Source organism: Mesocricetus auratus, unplaced genomic scaffold, assembly GCF_017639785.1.
Source record: "Mesocricetus auratus isolate SY011 unplaced genomic scaffold, BCM_Maur_2.0 Super-Scaffold_100015, whole genome shotgun sequence".
Classification (NCBI taxonomy): domain Eukaryota; kingdom Metazoa; phylum Chordata; class Mammalia; order Rodentia; family Cricetidae; genus Mesocricetus; species Mesocricetus auratus.
This window is the reverse complement of record NW_024429198.1, coordinates 21,493,119-21,510,648: the sequence shown is the minus strand read 5'-3', so window position 1 is coordinate 21,510,648 and position 17,530 is coordinate 21,493,119. Positions and strand designations below refer to the sequence as shown.

Sequence of the window (17,530 nt, the reverse complement as noted above, 5' to 3'; positions counted from 1 at the left end):
AAAGAAGGCACCAGGAGAGACCAAAGGAAAGGACTCTCTAGGTCAGGGTTAGGACCCAGGTGACCTATGGCAGGGAGGAGGCGGCTGCAGGGCCACACATGAGGTGGTAGCAGTGTGTCTCACAGGAGTGGGCAGGCAGAGAAGACCCCAAAGAAGGGATTGGACAGCCGTCTAAGTTAACAGTGAACAGCAGGAGCCGCAGGAACAGGACAAAGTCATAAGGATAAAATACACGAATAACCTGGGATTTGCTGACTGTGGGCCTCCCTGTTTCCTCTTATCCTTGATTGCCACAATAAACAGAGAGGATTGGAGGCAGGCAGACACCCCACTGCAAGATCATGCTTTGAATACGCAGAGCGCAGCCTCTCTTTCGTTTGCAAAGCCCTGTGTACTCCTTGGTTTCCTGTCAACTGATAGAGTCGGGTAGGAATATCAGCAGAGCAGAAACGCTCTGCTTAATCTGAGTACATCGTTCCTGCCTTACCTTAATTCACACTTCTGGGAGAGAGTGGATCCATTTGGAGGTTTTCTGTTGGCACAAAAAGATGGTTTGGGTCTATCCAGAAAGGAGAGCTTGTCTTCACACAAATAGCCTTTGGTTGCTAAGAGTGGATTTGTCAATTCCTGGGTTCTCGTCGGGTTCCTTCAGTTCTCTCTGATTATCTGTCAGCGGTCCTGCCATCTGGATCCTTGACAGGGTTGGAAGCCAAGAAGTGAGTAATAGTATATTTGTGTGGACCCCCTTGTGTGCCTGATTGCTTTGTAGCTAACAATTATGCCTTTCAGTGAGTTGATTGATAATTTTACAGTTTTAAAAACAGAATTTGGAATCCAACTCGGGGTTTATGGGAATCCAGAGAATATGATGTGTGATGTAGGGTGCCAGGTAATTCTGCCTTCAGAACTAGGGACCTGTTAGCCCGCTGTCCACAGAGGCTGTCTGTCTGTCTGTCTGCCTCGCCAATGAACCTCTTCCTCTGCCTTCCCTGCAGAATGTTTATGTAAATATAAACCGCATAATGTCCGTGGCCAATCGCCTGGTGGAGTCAGGCCACTATGCCTCTCAGCAGATTAAGCAGATTGCAAATCAGTTGGAGCAGGAGTGGAAGGCATTTGCAGCAGCCTTGGATGAGCGCAGCACCCTGCTGGACATGTCCTCCATCTTCCACCAGAAGGCTGAAAAGGTCAGTACCTGTAACCCCCCCAGCCCACAAAGCAAGAGCCAGAGCATGTCTCCTTATTTTTGTGTAGCTCAGAAGTTTCAGATTTCAGCTTTTCTCAGTGTTTAATCTGTAATAGTAAGCAGTGGCTGCTTTTCATTCTCCCGTCTTCTCTCTACTCCCTTTCCCTCCTCCCCATCCTCCTCACTCCTTCTGTTCCCATTATTACCTGCATTGCAATACTGTGAGCTGTAGAGCGCCCTCACTAGCTCCCACATCGGGGTGCTGTAGAGGTGCTCCCAGCCCTTGGTAGCCCAGCCAGCTGTGTGTCTCTGCAACTGGCTGGGCCTCCTACGATGGTTCTAAGATGTACACCTGCCTCCAAGCCCAGCCTCTCAACGGCAGTGTCTTGTCTTGGCAGAGATGGTAGTGGTGTTCCTGTCTTTCTTTGTCAGGGAAAGAGTATTTCCAAGCAACCTTGTTTCTAATCTAAATATAAACTGAAAAAAAAAAAAAGAGTATTTCCAGGAGGCCCTTCACACGAGCACCCCTCCAGCTGATTCATTTTCTTTGTCCAGGATTGGTAGATTTACTGGTACCCCGCCGCAAAGGTGAGGTAGACCTAGCCTTTTGGCCTTCTGCAGCCATAGGGAGGCTGTGCCTGCAAAGGCTGTGTGGGAATGGCTTTTGGGCAGGCTGTTTGCACACCCTCACTAAGTGTTGTTGATCCTGACCTCACATTGGCTTCATGGGCTAAGGTGCTGTTAGACAGAGTCTTGTTTGAGAGAGGGATTTGCGGATTCCACCACACGCCTCACGCCTCAGCTCAGGCACAGCTGTCTGAATAGACACTGGGAAGGCAGCCGAGAGCGAGAGGTGGCTTGTGAGTCTGGCATTGTTGCAGGGAGTATGCTGTCGGCCAAACACCTTTCCTGACACACATTGCAGGGACCTTTCACAGTGAAGACTGTTGGGACAGAGGTGGATGGTGATGGTGACTTATTTAAAAAGATGAATGCTGGTGTAGCTCTCTCTCTTTCGAAGGGACCAGACTGCTCTTGTAAGGATTTGCATGATGCCTCTGAGAAGGACAGAGTTTCTCTCTCGTCTCACACCGGCCTCTGTGGACGACAGTTGTTGTCAACAAAACTGAAAAGAGGCCCTGGCTTGCCCAGGATTTCAGCAGGGCAGTCTTGTGTTGCACAAGACAGTAATTAACAATGATCTCAACCCTAGAAACCTTTAAAGTGTGAAGCAAGGAAAGAAGCTAGTGGAATATAAACAGGAAGAAAAATCTTAATGGCATCACATGAAAGTGATGAGTGAGTCTGTCAGATTTCACTGCTGGGGTATCTTACTAACTGCGCGCTTAACCAATTCTGTGACCAAGGATAAACACATGGAGTGTGGTTTAAAGTAACAGGTTTCTCCTTCGGCATGAATGAGCATGCTCTCCACGACCCGATGGCTACCTCTGCTCCTTAGGATACAGAGCAGATGCACGCGGACATAGGGCGTCATGGCTCCAGAAAGGCAGCTGTGCATCTCACTTGTGTCTCTTCAATAGCCGTGCTGTGGCTATAGCAACCCGCTGAGCGAAGAGGTGGTGAATTGCTGTTGGAGATGGCAGGAACATGGGGAGCTGTACCAGACTTTTTCTTTTAGGCCACCAACCAGCTCCCGTCATGACACAGACACTTACTGTTAGTTTTGGATGCTCAGCCTTGGCTTATGCTCATGTCTGGCTAGCTCATTTAACTTAAACTCACCTGTTTCTCTTTATCTGCATTTTGCCTTGGGGCTTTTTACCCTTTCTTACTTCCTTGCTGTCTCTATGTCTGTCTGTCTGACAGCTGCTTGGCTTCTGGCCCTGTGCGTGGATCTGTTCTCTCCTCCTTCTTTCATCATCTTCTTTCTCTTCTTGAGCCTAGATTTCTCTTCCTATTTATTCTCTCTGCTCCCCAGCCCCACCTCTCCCTCTTCTGTCTAGCTATTGGCCTTTCGACTCTTTTTTTTTCTTTTTTTCTTTTTTGGTGTTTCAAAACAGGGTTTCTCTGTATAGTTTTGGAGGCTGTCCTGAAGGTTGCTCTGTAGACCAGGCTGGCCTCGAACTCACAGAGATCCGTCTGCCTCTGCCTCCCAAGTGCTGGGATTAAAGGCGCACATCACCAATGCCTGGCTTGCCTTTCAACTCTTTTTTTTTTTTTAATTTTATTTTCCAGTTTAAGCCTTTCAACTCTTAATTAGACTAATCAGGTGCCTTAGGCAGGCAAGGTGAAGCAAATGCAGCACATCTTTACATAATTAAACAAATGCAGCACAAACAGTGTAACATCCCGAAATCGTTAAATAAATAAAGCATACACAAATGTAACATCTTGGCACAGTTAAAATCATATTCCACAACAAGGAGCGGGGCAACTGGCTTGCAGTCATGGGAGACAGTCTGTAGTCGTTATGGAGGGATTCACAGCTGTGAAACCCAGGAGATCAGTTGCTGCTCTGTTTGTTTAAATATGCATACTATGGGGACATCTCCTCACCCATGTTCTACTAGTAAACATTTCAAACATGCAGCAATGTTGAAAGAGCCCGAAGGTTTCTTGTTTGGGGGAAATGAATAACTGTAATTTATAAATTTGAAGGAGAATAAACAAGAAGATTGTGTTACTAAGGAGAAATGCACGGGGTCCTGTTTGAGCTTCCCCATGTTCCAGGTCTCTGCACATACGACCTCTTGAGAAGAGGCTCAGCTGCGCTTAGGAAGGACAGTTCTGGACTTGTGTTCTGGACTTTGCTGAGACCTGTGCGCAGACACCCAGCACGTGCAGGAGGAGCAGGAGGGTACCTTTGCAAGTGTCTCCTTACCCTCTTCCCTTACCAAACAGAAGAAAACAGCCAAGGAATCCTAATAACACAAGGAAAACTGCAGCAAATAAGCCAAGTCGTAGTAGGTAGGCTCTGCCTTCTCTTTGTGCTTAAGCTGTTTGGTCCCACATCTAGAGAGGACCAGAAAAGTGGACACCATGAGTTAGACTTCCATCTCCACGACCTCTCTGAATCTCATTCAGAATTTTCATGAGGAACTTAAATCTGATTAGGGGACACAGTGCCTCACACTCGTGACACACTAACTGCCTTGCTGATGGAAGGAGGGTTCTCTGATGGTTACATGCCTCAAGGAAGTGCTTAGCCTCTCACCTCTGTCTCCATGAGCTCCTGTGTTGGTCGTTCACCAACGACCTTATAATTTAGTGAGAATGATCTCTTACAGATGTTATGTTTTCCAAAGTTGTCCCCACCATTCTCTCATCCCCTTATTTCCACTGGTGGTCAAGAGTCAGAGTGTCCATTTGTAGTGGACAGGAAGATGACCGCCAGTGTTAGTGACCTCATGGTAACTACTATCTAGGAGCCTGCCTTTACTTAGCTTGATCACGCGCCATGTCCCACGGGCAGTCTCTTTGGGTTAGGAAGATTTCATAGCAAGTATTTTTGGAATTATATTTTTAAGCAACAAATTAAAATGAATCAATTTTTACTATATTTTTAAATCTCCTGAGTTTTAGTATTAAGAATTATCCCATGTGCTAGCCTGTCACTGCATGTGGCTATTGAAGCCACTTAAGGTTAAATAAAATTAAATAATAGAATCATAATGAAAATAAGCATGAATTGAAGGAAAATTAAATATTTCACCGTGTCCGTCGTTCACATGCACATGTGGCCAGCAACTGTGTGGCTGGACCACAGGCATGTTTCCACTGCTGGTGAGCTGCTAGTGTGAGCCAGCTTATGTAGTGTGAGCCAGCACACAGATCGCCTTGTTTCATCTATGGCTTTAATGACTTTCTGAGCCTTAAGGGTCAAAAATAAATTAACTACCAATGGTGTGTAGTTCTTGGATATTTGCACAGCTCTTAACCAAATGAAATAACAGTCAGCCTCATGGAATAAATGAGGCCAGAAACGTAACTGTCCAGACAGTTTGGAGAGCAGGATTTGACCGCATTCCTATGCCTGGGCCTTGCATCGAGCTCTGTGACTTGAGTCAGTCCTCGTCAGGATAGCTGCTCTGCACTTACCCTAATACTAATATTAATAGCTTACATTCGTATAAAACTACACTTTTCATTAACATATAAAAAGGAAACATTTATTGTTAAAATGATGTGACTTTTATTAGGTTGGGGAGATGGCACAGTGGGTAAAGCACTTGCCACCTAAGAGTGAGGACCCGAGTTCAATCCCCAGATTCATATAAAGCTGGATTGCATTAGTGCATATCTGAAATCCCACAACTCCTGTGGTGAGATGATAGTGGGGGGGGGGGGCTCAGCAGCCTGCAGGTTAGCCAGCCTGATGTATGCAGGTGTGAACAGCAGGAGCCCTGCAAGCAAGGCCAGTGCCCACATTGTGACACTTGCAGTCACACACCTGAACACACATGCACACACACACATGCATGAACATGCACACACACCTGAATGAACATGCACACATGTGCATGAACAAACTCTCTGTCTCTGTCTGTCTGTCTGTCTGTCTGTCTGTCTGTCTCTCACACACACACACAAATATAAAACAAAGGACAATGATTTATACATTTTTGTCCTCTTGTGGAATATACATTTGGATGATTTAGGAATGAGTCTGAGTTGAATAATTAAAAAGAATAGACTACCATTTCAGTATCCCTTTGGAAGCAGAAGAATATGGAATCATCCCATATTAACTTTATTTTATTTTGTAAGTAAACCTTTGAGAATGCTTTTCTTCAGAGTCTAGACTTAATAATTCTTGGTTTGTGGTAATAACAATATTCTCATGGAATGGGAAGGATTTAGGGGAAAAGCTATGTCTGGAAACAATAGTGTATTAAGGAGTAGGCTGGCGGCATGCAGAGTGATCACTGACACGTTTGCTGCATGTCAAACTGGCTAAACTGTTTGGAGTCTCTGAGCTAGATTCTTGGTACATGCATGGAAGTGTTCACATGTCCCGTGATTCCATGGCCAGAGGAGAAGAGAAAAGTGAGCTACTACAGAATTTAATTATTAGCTAGAAACAAAAGCAATGATGAGAAATAGAGAGGAACTCTGGTTTATGCCTGAGTGTGTTTGTTTCATCTTCACCACTTAGTTTTTCCAAGGAGGAGAAATCCCTTCTGAGTAATAATTGGCTACCTCAGTCTAGGAAGTTTCAGTCCCTCTGTCACCTGTACTAGGCAGAGGCATCAGGAAATGGGAAGGGGATATGGGGGGATGGTTTCAGAAATTTCCTGGGGGACCCTCGCTCCTGAGGCACACCCATGCTTTGAGTAAATTAGTTTGCTAAGTAATTGTTCAGGGTCTCCTTTTGAAGCTGTGTCAGTCATTTCTCCCTCACCTGTTAGACTCAAGTTTGCAGAGTATCAGACTCCTTTTCATCTTCTGTTCAGCAACACTTAAAAAAAAAAAAAGAAAGAAAGACATCTTGGGCTGGCTCAAGCAAGATGGTTCAGCAGCTAAGAACATTAGCTGCTCTTCCAGAGGACCAGGGTTCAATTCCCAGCACCCACACAACAGCTCATAACTGTCTGTATCTCTAGTTCCAGGGGAATCTGGCACCCTTACATGGACATATATACAGGCAAAACACCAAAGCACATAATAAATATTTTTGGGGGGGAAGAAAAAAAAGACATCTTAAAGAAGAGTTTCCTTCAGTGTTAGAAGCTCTGCTTTTCCCTGTGTTGGGGGTTCTAGCCTGTCCTATGCATCCTGCTAGTGATTATGGCCTCTGCTTAAGGTACACAGAAACTGGAACATGGCATCAGGTTTTGCATAAAGAAAGAACTTTTTCATTATGTAGTCAGCCAGCAGGCTGCTGGGAGCCTTCTGCAGAAGAGGGACCAGTGAGAGCCTGTGTTGATTGGATGGGAGCTTTCAGGCTCCTTTGCCAGATGTAGATGTCATTGTAGTCTTCACTGGTGTCATGTTTCTTCCCTGAAGGAGTTATGTCTTTGTGAGGAAGATTTTGACCTAGTGCCCTGAGAAGGTTGTTGCTCAAGTTGAGCTGGCTTCCTCTGCATGCCCATTCTTGAAAAACTCATTTTCAAACTATCTTTGAATTGATCTTGGAAGGTTTTCTTGAAAAACAACTGAAGTATTTTGTTATTTCAGGAAACTGATGCTGGGTGTATCTAGTCCTGTACTGATTTTAGTTGTTTCAAAAATTGGATATAAATGCATAGATTTGATACTGTGCCCTCTGACTCTGCTCCCCATTAAATTGTGAACTAGCATAGCATCTAATTAATGCATGTGCCATAAGAAGCATCTTACCTCCTCTTAGGAGTACACTGTAAGTCTGCGTTTGGGGTGCTTGGCAGTGGCTATTGTCTATGAGCTAATTAATTGCTGACTTGGACCTGATGACTTATTTATAAAGGTGGCTAAGTCCCACCACTTCATATTTGAAGAGGGTTTACAATGACTTATTAATTGGTACTAAGTGCACAAACGGAGGAAGAGAGTGAAACAGCAGTGAAAATTACTCGGCAGCATCGGACCTGTCCTGATTAACATTTCTAGAGCACACTACCCAAGAAACACTCCAAATATGCCGGAGTAGTTATGTGTGTCTGTGTGTGGGAGGAGAGGTCTGGAGTAATCTTACTGTGACTCTGTTGCCTTGAGAGCACTGGAAGACGCCATGGAAGTGGTGGTGGAAATAATTAGTGGTTCTCGTGGTGGTTGAGGGATGCTTGGAGCCACCAGAAGCCACAGGCTGTCTGGTGACACTGCCATGTGACCTGACTTCAGACTCTGAGGTTTGCATGTACAGAAGCTTTTATGAGCAATCGATATGTGGATGACTCGTCTGTCTGAAGCTCCTGTATATTGTGAATAACATGAAGGCTGCTCTCCTTGTACCCAGTACTCACACTGCGTTCCCTCTCCCAGTAGCCCACCCTCTGCCTCGCTGCTGAGCACAGACCTGTGAGAGACTGGCCTCAAAGAGGTCAAACACGTGGGTGCATTGCCATCTATTTGGCTTAATTGAATTAGCCTCTTTAATTGGGCCTTCTGTGCGTTCTTTTGACACTCAGCTGTGAAGAGTTCTGATTTATCACTGTTCCTGAGTACTGGAGGTGGATGTGGTGATGGTGGGGAGGGGGCAGTGAAGTGGGATTGGAACCAAGGTCAGCATTCCAAGCTGAGCATCCCAGGCTGCTGAAAGCGTGAGAGTAGGCAGGCTGCCCTTCCCAGCCTGAGCTGAACAGTTTGAGAGACTCGGTCTTCCTGTAAACATGCAAGAGGAAAAAAGGAAAGCTTCAGACAGCCCCCACCCCACCCCCACCCCCACTCCCATGAAGCTCACCTTGCCGCTCTGGGCCTGAGAGGGATGTGGGGAGGAGTGACGAAGAGTGGCCTTGATGCTTACCCATGCTGGGGTACAAGGCAGGTAGAAGACAGGATTTCCATGTGGCTGGGAAAGCCAGCTAGGAGAGAACAGACAAGGTAAGACAGTATTGCTCTGGAGTCATGAGCAGCTCACTCCAAGGGTTCTGCCTACCCCAGAAGCTCCTCCCCCAGTCTCTGGGGGCCGAGTTCAAGAAGCACATCCTAGTGGAGAATCAGAGCAGCCATTTGCAGTGATTTGCAACCATGTTATTTGCTTATGCTCTCCCTCAGCTACACCACCTATCAAAGCATGCCCCTTTCAACCTAAATGATTAGTGATCGATAGCAATAATCTTTTTTTTTTTCTTTTACTTCCAAGTACATGAGCAATGTGGACTCATGGTGTAAGGCGTGTGGTGAGGTAGACCTTCCCTCCGAGCTGCAGGACCTGGAAGACGCCATTCATCATCACCAGGGGATCTATGAGCACATCACCCTGGCTTATTCTGAGGTAAGGCTGTGTTTTATGTAGCGCGCAGTGCATGGATGGGTTGAAATGTAGCTCTAAAGCTGCAGATGGAGGTTTTGGGCAGCTCAAGACAAGCTCTTTGTCCTGTTAAACTGTAGTTACTCATCTAGCATTTGGATTCTGTTGGGTAGGGGCTGAAGTGGGGGAGTAAAGCCTATGATGGCCAGAAAACAGTCTTTGCATGGCTTGAAACTTTTGGAAATCAGGGTGCCTGTATTTTTACCTGCTAAATAAGCAAAATGCCAGCCTTCTTTCTACACGTATTTGAGAAATCTGTATTTGTGTGCTATATAGTCTAATCCAATTCAGTTTGATCTTTGTGACTGAATCTTGTTAGAGAAGAAGGGAACCATGCTTCAGTCACATGCTCTGTGCAAAACACTGTTTTCCAGGTGTGTAGAGCTTGCCGTCTTAGACATCCAAGATCCAAGAGTGTGAGTTTCTTTCATATAGGTGTGAGCACAGTACCCAACAGAAACAACCTAAGGGGACAAAGATCTATTTCGACTCATGAGTTCATGGCTCAGAGCTCCTCACCTTAAGAAACAGGGAGGTGAAAGCTGGAACCAGGATTAAGCCATTCAGATACCTAGACCTGGTGACCTACTTTGACTTGCTGAACCCACCTCCTGATTCCAGATCATCAAATAGTACAGCAGTCGAGAAAGAAGCCTTTGAGGCATGAGACCATGGAGGGCCAGGCACTAAATGCAACATAGTCTTTGTGAATTTTAAGGTACTATATTAAATTGTGATTGCTGCCCACTTCTGTACCAGGCCGTGTGGCACAGATTTTAGACAGCGGTATTACTGCTCACAGTTCTGAGGTGTGTACTGTTACTGACCCTGCAGTACAAGGGAGGACGCCAAGACGTGGAGGTGACATGACTTGTGTCAGGTCAGGTGGTAGACTGGGATAGCTACATGAGCCCAGGCAGGCCAGCTGCATATTCCCATCAGTTCTTTAAAGAACTCTGGAAATCTTGCTCGTTGGTAACGAAGTCTCACTTTCTTTTCACAACTGCTTTGCCTTGTGCAGTGGGGCGGCTGCTCAAAAGCCCCTGGGTGGCTCCTAGCGACTTAAGCATCTCTTGCTTCTGTAGTGAAGGATATTCAGACTGTCCCACTCACTGAACAACGCCAACTTCACATTACCTTGTTTTTGTTTCATTGGCCTGTGCACTCGTGCACATGTGACCACCTGTCATTAATTTTCTTTTGGTTATTGCATACCATTTAAAATCTTTCTGTAAAGCACAGCCGCCGTATTCATAAAAATCGTAGCGCACTTTTTCATTTGTTACTGTATTTCCAAAAAATATGGAAGTCTCGCTCAAAGTTACTGAAACATACATGATGCGATGTTGTCTAAAGCGCTTAAAGAACACTTCCTAAGTACCAAATCTGTGCCAGCGACCTGAAGTAGAATTATTCCTGTAAAGGTCTGCAGGATGGCGAGGGGCGGACTTGCTTCAGGAACTCGGGGCTACTGTTTCCAGTGGGGAGGGAAGGGCTTCAGCCTCGGGTTCGAGCTGAAGCCACCACTGCTGGGGTGAGATCATTACTACATTGTACGAAGTGACAAGCAAGAGCTTAGGAATTCTTTGTAGGGCCAGTTCAATGAGAAGTCAGTAATTGCCAGCAACTATTGAGTGCCAAGAGACAAAGCACCCTAGGGTGTAGCGGAAGCAGTGCTGCTGACTCACCTGAAATAGAAGTGTGCAGGCAACTTAATCTTCCATGCATAATTTAAATGTGCATAAACAGTGGATATGCTGGTTAGACACAGTGGAAAGGTGATTGACGATCAAGCATATTTCAGTTTATAGACGCCCAAGTATGTGCCTCTACAGTAGAAGAGATTAGACATTCAGACTGGCCACCCGTGTAGACCTGATGGGACTACAGCGCTAAAGACGGCACTAGGGATGAGCTCCATCAGGGCAGTACATTCTGAGAAGGAATTGGGGGTGGGGGGGATGTGGCATTCTGCGTGCCAAGTGGCTCTCAAAGTGAACGTGGTCATCCTGTCCCTGGAAAGATCACCGGTATTGCAGGTGGACGAAAGAAGATAAAGGGCAGGTCCTCACATGTACCCACCCATCCTTGGCTGAGTGCCCAGCCTCCCAGGCTGTCATAGGAAACCAGGTTTTCCCCCAAGTCATGCAGAGAGGCACACAGATTGGCACCCAGAGGCTTCCAGGGCAGCAGATATCCCCTGGCTGGTCTTACTCCATTTTGTTTCAGCTGGCACTGTCTCTGGTTAACAAGGTCCTTTCTTACCCAGTCACTATCATTTACGTTTTGCTATAAGGATGTGTCAGATGAGTAGCGGAGTCCCAAGCCTGTATTAGAACAGTCCACAGTTCCCACAGAGGCCTGAGCGGAGACCTGGAAAGCCTCTGTGTTACATTGTTGCATAGCGTCAGTCCTGGGAGGATTAGAGGAAGCGGTTCCAGAACTCTGGTGCAGCTCTGGGCTATGTAGCCCCGGGTGAGCTGTCTAAGGTCCCTTGTGTTCCTAGTCAGCATCTAAGCTGTTAGTTCCTGTAACAGAGCTCTTGAGTGGTTTCAGTTTTGGGAGTGTTGAGTCTTGAGAGGGTTCCTTGAGGCACCCTGCCTTACATACACACTCCTCTGTGTTGTCTTACCAGGTGACATTGTTTTTCCTGCTGCCTCTGATGACCTAATTATCCATAGCCTGAAGAATCCCAAGTTTGAAAAACACACACTGCTTATTTTCTACATTTACTTCCCCTTTTCTTATTTCTGTGGCTAGTCTAAATGTTTCCATTTAGTTGCAATTTGGTAATTAACCACCACAGTATAACACCATGGCAGAATTCCTGTCAGAATTTCTTCTTTAAAGTTAATATACCAAAGAAAGTGGCATTTTTAGTTTTGTTTTAATTTTGTTAATTAAAGTTGCTTTTTGTGTCTATCAGAAAGTTTACCTTTTACTTGGTGAATCGCTGCTTCTGACTGAGATTTTAAGTTCCAGCATCAAATTGTGATGACCCGTTGTACTTGCTCATAAGAACCCTAGAGAAAATTCTTGCTTTAAGCTTCTGTTCACAGTTACCCTAGCAAAGCAAGTGGGCTTGCCGATTCGTGTTTCCCTGGCAGATTGAGAGCAGCGTCTGTCTTTATGCTATTAGAAATTTACTTTATTTTAACGTGGTGGTTTACCGTGTTTGGTTCTGTGATGTCACTGGATAATTGATGGATGGTTTTACATTCTTTTATTTACCTGTAGTTGCATGGGCTGTGTGTAAACACACATGCACCTGATCACAGGGTCTGCCTGCAGTCTGGGCAAAGTGTACATGCTGAATAACCTCTCCCGTGTGTTCTGAGCAGGTGAGCCAGGACGGGAAGTCTCTCCTTGACAAGCTCCAGCGTCCCCTGACTCCCGGCAGCTCTGATTCCCTCACAGCCTCGGCCAACTACTCCAAGGCTGTGCACCATGTCCTGGATGTCATCCACGACGTGCTACACCACCAGCGCCAGCTTGAGAACATCTGGCAGCACCGCAAGGTGCGGCTCCACCAGAGGCTGCAGCTCTGCGTCTTCCAGCAGGACGTTCAGCAGGTGGGTGGCCATGCCATTTGCAGAGCGCTAGCCCTGGTTCCCGCCCAGTGGCGTTGGGGTCTCCAGCTTCTGACTGTGATCTGATGCTCTCAGTGTGGCTGTCAGCCACTCACTCTGCTGTGCTGACACCTGGGGTGAGCATTGCTGTCCCGTCCCCTCCCTCTCATTTTTGTTGACTTGTGAGAATAATACCGATTTTTTTTTTAATGTGGCAGTTCCTCTAACGTAGGTAGTGCCATGAATGGTATATAGTAGGTGCTTAGTAATGTGTCACATGGACTTTTATGGCTCTTCATTTCTAATCAGTCAGCATTTTTTTGTGACTTTGGTGGTAGAAAAGAGGGTAGGTTGGGGCCCTCAGCCGGCTGTGTCTGTGACTGAAGAGGACTCAGCCTGGAGAGGGAGCATGCAAAACATGACACAGCTATGGCCATAATCAATGCATGTCCTTGCCCTGAAACTAGTGGACATTGATGTACCAGTGTGAGTCCTGGGGAGAAAGACATCTGTGTGTGTGCAGTGCTAGCACCCCAAAGGTTAGCCTGAAGCCAACCCCAGTGGGTGCCCTGGGGTCAGCCCTCTCTCCTTTTTGACATCAGTGAGCTACTGTGTACAGTCAGGCAGATTCAGAGCTGTCAGATTCCCAGGAGTCACATGGGAGTTAAGTGAGTTCTGCTTGCTGGACTGGGACTTTGGGGAGTCGTACTGCAGACAGCGTTCTGATAGACGATCCTCCCTGTGGATGTCATTTAGTGCAAGTCTGGTGAGGTCACAATGATTGCAACAGTTCTGTGATTTTTTTTACTTTACACCTACTGTGTTGTTTCTGATTGTGTTTTGGAGTTCTCCAGAAACCATGTATATAAAATGCCCCAGCAATGAGCATTCTGATAACTTACTTTTTTTAAACCAGGGGACCAATGGGAAGCAGGTTAGAAGAGGGTTGAGCCAACCTCCTAGAGGCCGTATGAGGGAATGAGTACCACAAGGTTGAAGACACAAGTTGTTCAAAAGTACTTGCAAGCCAGGATCTCATTTGATGACACTGTTGTGAGCCAGTGCATTTTCTAAGAGGAGCTGCTCTTCTACCCCAGAAAGCAGCAGCAGGGTGGTCTCTTTTCTGGCTGTTTGAGACCCTTGTGGTATGGGAGTAATGACTGGAACTGTGTAGGCTCAGGGAAGGCACTGAGAAGGAAACACCTCAGAAGAGTGTCAGGGTCCAGCCATCTGGTCTGGCACCAAGTACTTACTGTACCTGAATTTGAAAACAGCACACATTATGTGGGATACAGCCATAATTCTGAGCTCCCCAGTTTAAGCCAGCATTTGCAGAATATTGGGTTGATTATTAGGAGGAGGAAGTGTTTACTAACCACATACCAATATTACTGTTGACATTCCACAGAAACAGATATTGCCACTAAGGGGAATGTTTCTTATTGACTTGTAAAGGCTTGGATCTGCTAATGAAAACAGGAAATCTCTCTGTAGGTTTGACTTGCGACCCCAAAGCTAAACACCAGAAAGATTAATCAAAATGAATGTGTTGACAGTAGGTTAACAAAACCAAAAATGCTTCTGGAGAACTCAAGGGATGGGTAACAGAAGTTTTTGTCGCATGAGGCAAAATGAGCAAAACAAACCAGAGCAGTGTTTTAGAAAGACACTAGCTGAAGACAGATTTGTACAGTTGGAAATAATCTATAAGGATATAATGAGCCAGTTAGCGACCCCATACATTTTGTTTAGGATAATGGAAAACATCAGCAGCTATTGTGCAGAAAAAAGAAATAGAGAACTTTCCCATTGTAGCACTGAATGATTATGGTTTCCTGCTGGCAGCCCTCCTAGAAGAGACTCCTTGCAAGAACACTGACCAGACATTTGCAGGCACCCAGGCAACTGGGTCACAGGGGAATGGCTAGGGAGTTTGGCTTAGTGGTTCATTTCCCATAATTTGGGATGGTAGGAAGGGCTGTGGTCAAGGGCAGTTGGTCTGGGCCATAGATCCCATGCAGAGGACAGGGCAAGGGGAGTGGGATCCGTTGTTGCAGGCTTACCCAGCACACAAGTGCTAGCTACTGCTGCTCTTACCTTCGGCTTTGGAGCTGGACTGAGACCCTCTCCACTTTTCTGACAATCACGTGAGATACATTTCCATTTCCTCTGTTTCCTGTTGAGTAGCCTCATGGGATGTTTATTTGCATTAAATAATGGACAGTTGTCTTACTGCTTGGTAGTGTTTTCATTTAGGTCTGCGCTTTCATTTTTATGGAAAGCTAATGGTGTTTGCTGCCCCATCCCAGTCATGGAAGTCATCCAAAGCAGGAAGCTCTCAGACTCATTTTTCTGCCTCACTCGTCCAGTTTGCCCAGCTCTTAGACTGTTGGGATTCAGTTATCCCAACCCAGCGAGGTCCATGGCCCTGCATATCTTCTTTCCTGAGGCAGGCCACACCATTAGATGCTCTCCACACAGGGAGACTGCTCCCTCAAAAGCCTCCGTTGGCTCCGGGCAGCCTCTTGTGAGAGCATCCTTCTAGAATTACCTCTTGGAAGAGCTCCTTCCACGCATATGCTGAGCTGTTATAGATTGTCACAGTCAGGAAGTAAGGAGCAGTGGTGTTTGCTGATAGTCCCGGCTACTCAGAAGTCTGGGGTAAGAGGATCACTTGAGCCCAGGAGATAAAGGCCAGCATAGGTACCACAGTGAAACCCTGTAAGGAAAAAATAATCAGAAAACCTTTTTTTTTTTTTTTTAAATGATTGAACAAATCTTGTCCATTTTACAGTCTTCTCTTCAGTACTTCCTCCTGCCTTCTGGTCTGGTCTGGTCTGGTACTGAGGTAGTATGCTTGTTGTGTGAGCCTTTTACCTGGAAAAATAGAAACAGTTATGACCTTTGTTAAGACAAGATAGGACACAGTCAACAACCCAAAATATGACTGCACCTTGGGGAACCAGTGAGTGTATTGTGCTACTTAAAGAGCCTGGGTAACTCCAAAGCGACTGCACTACCAGACGTTCTCACACCACCATGAATGACAACTTCCCCATAGCTGTATAGAGTCCCCATAGTCTGTATATTCCAGCACCTCCCAAGGCCTCAAGACCGTGCACACTTAGAGCAGAATTGCACACTGTCTTTATTTTTATGTCCATAACATGTGACATAGGTTTCATTAATAGGACAGAAAACATTATTAGCCTGGCATGTTGAGGTGGAGGGTAGTCACCAGTTAGTTTAAGGTAAACCTGCAGATACACAGTGAGTTCAAGAACAATTTGGATTACATACTGAAAAGCTTTCTTGTAAAAGGAAACAGCATTATGCACTGTGTCCTTAAAACAAGGTTAGGAGTATAGCCCACTGGTAGTGTTCTCTGTCTTGAATATGGAAGGCCCTGGGCTACCTCCCCAACCCCCCCGACACACACACACTGGGCTTCCTCCCCAACCACACACACACACACACACACACACACACCCTGGGCTCCATCTCCAACACACACACTTGAGCACAACACACATTACTGAAGTGGATAAGCCTTTATGTTCTTTGTCTGGATTTTTGGGAGGTTCAGGATTACCTTAAATAGCATAGCTTGGTTGGTGTGCTTTTCCTCAGGCAATGTCGGAATTTTTTGCCCAGTTTATAGAAGCATCATTTTTAGAGATGGAAATCCAGTTTTAAAAAAGCTGCCACAGCTTTCAGACAGACTTTGCACCCTGTCACATGATGTGGTGATGTCTAAGACCATATACTGTGTCAAGCCTACATTTCAAGTTTTTGTCTTGGAGCCTTGTCTCTAGCTTAAAGTGGGGGCAATAATGAACGTCTACACCTACTGTACCTTGGGGAACAGATAGAGATTTAGAGCCCACAAGTTTTCCAAGTTTAGAAAGAATAAAGCATGTGATATACGGCACTTGCAGTGGAGTCTGGACACCTCCAGTCATCAAAGTGTCTCTAACCCCCCCACCCACACACACACTGAAGGGTCTGTGACATTTGTTCACAAGCAAATGTTAGGTAGCGGAGCCTTCTTACAGAAAGTGATTCACAGATTGCATATGCTCTTTAAGATTATGGAATCCTGTCTCCTGGGCAGAAAAGTGTCAGGGCTTGTCCTGGGTGCTCGCTAATTGGCCCTAACCCACTGGGGTGTCTGGCAGTGCCATCTCTCCTGTGCTCTGAATGGTCCAGTGCAGGGGGGCAGCTCTTCTCCTTCCTTCCTGCCTGCTACAGCTCCTGCCCATCCGCTGTGCCAACCCAGAGGCCATAACCAAAGCTTCAGAAAAGGCTGGGAGGCTGACTTCCTGGGTCACCCCCTAAAGTAACCAAGACCCTGCTCCCTCTATTAAATGAAAATGACTCTTGTCCCTCCTCGTAGTTCCCTGCAAGAACCAGTGTGTGCTGTATGCACAGCAGTATGCTGGGCCTGCTTCGACGGCAGGTGCTCAGGCGGCAAGATGACTATTAGTCCATAGAAGCGCACTTGCCATCGTCACGTCAACCTTGTCGTTATTCAGTGAAGCCCTTTTCATTGTGAAAGGAGCCAGGTCAAGCCATTAGCAGTTTCCTCTCCTTTAGCTTGAGTGTCTAAGTGATGCCTTCATATTTTCAGTGCCTTGATCATGGCGTTATCACTTGTGTCCACTAGAGGGCACAAATGGACAGGAAAGATGCTCACATCCTGCCTTCTGCACAGTGGAAGATGGTGTAAGCCTCCTACATTTTTGTTGTTGTTGTTGTTGTTGTTGTTCTGCTTCTGAGCCAGGTTGTGGAGGAAAAAGTAAAAAGAAAACAAACAAACAAACAGTTTTAACTTGGTCTTCAGCTTGGGGCGAGGGCAGACCC

General features: G+C 46.1%; 1 protein-coding gene across 1 annotated transcript in view; it reads left to right on the top strand.

The window, feature by feature from the left end:
- Nucleotides 1–17,530, top strand: part of Trio (trio Rho guanine nucleotide exchange factor) — a 275,905-nt gene that overhangs the window by 120,205 nt on the left and 138,170 nt on the right. The window contains 3 exon segments of the mRNA XM_040757679.1: nt 996–1,187; nt 8,931–9,062; nt 12,440–12,670. Coding sequence (XP_040613613.1) covers nt 996–1,187; nt 8,931–9,062; nt 12,440–12,670 — 555 coding nt within the window.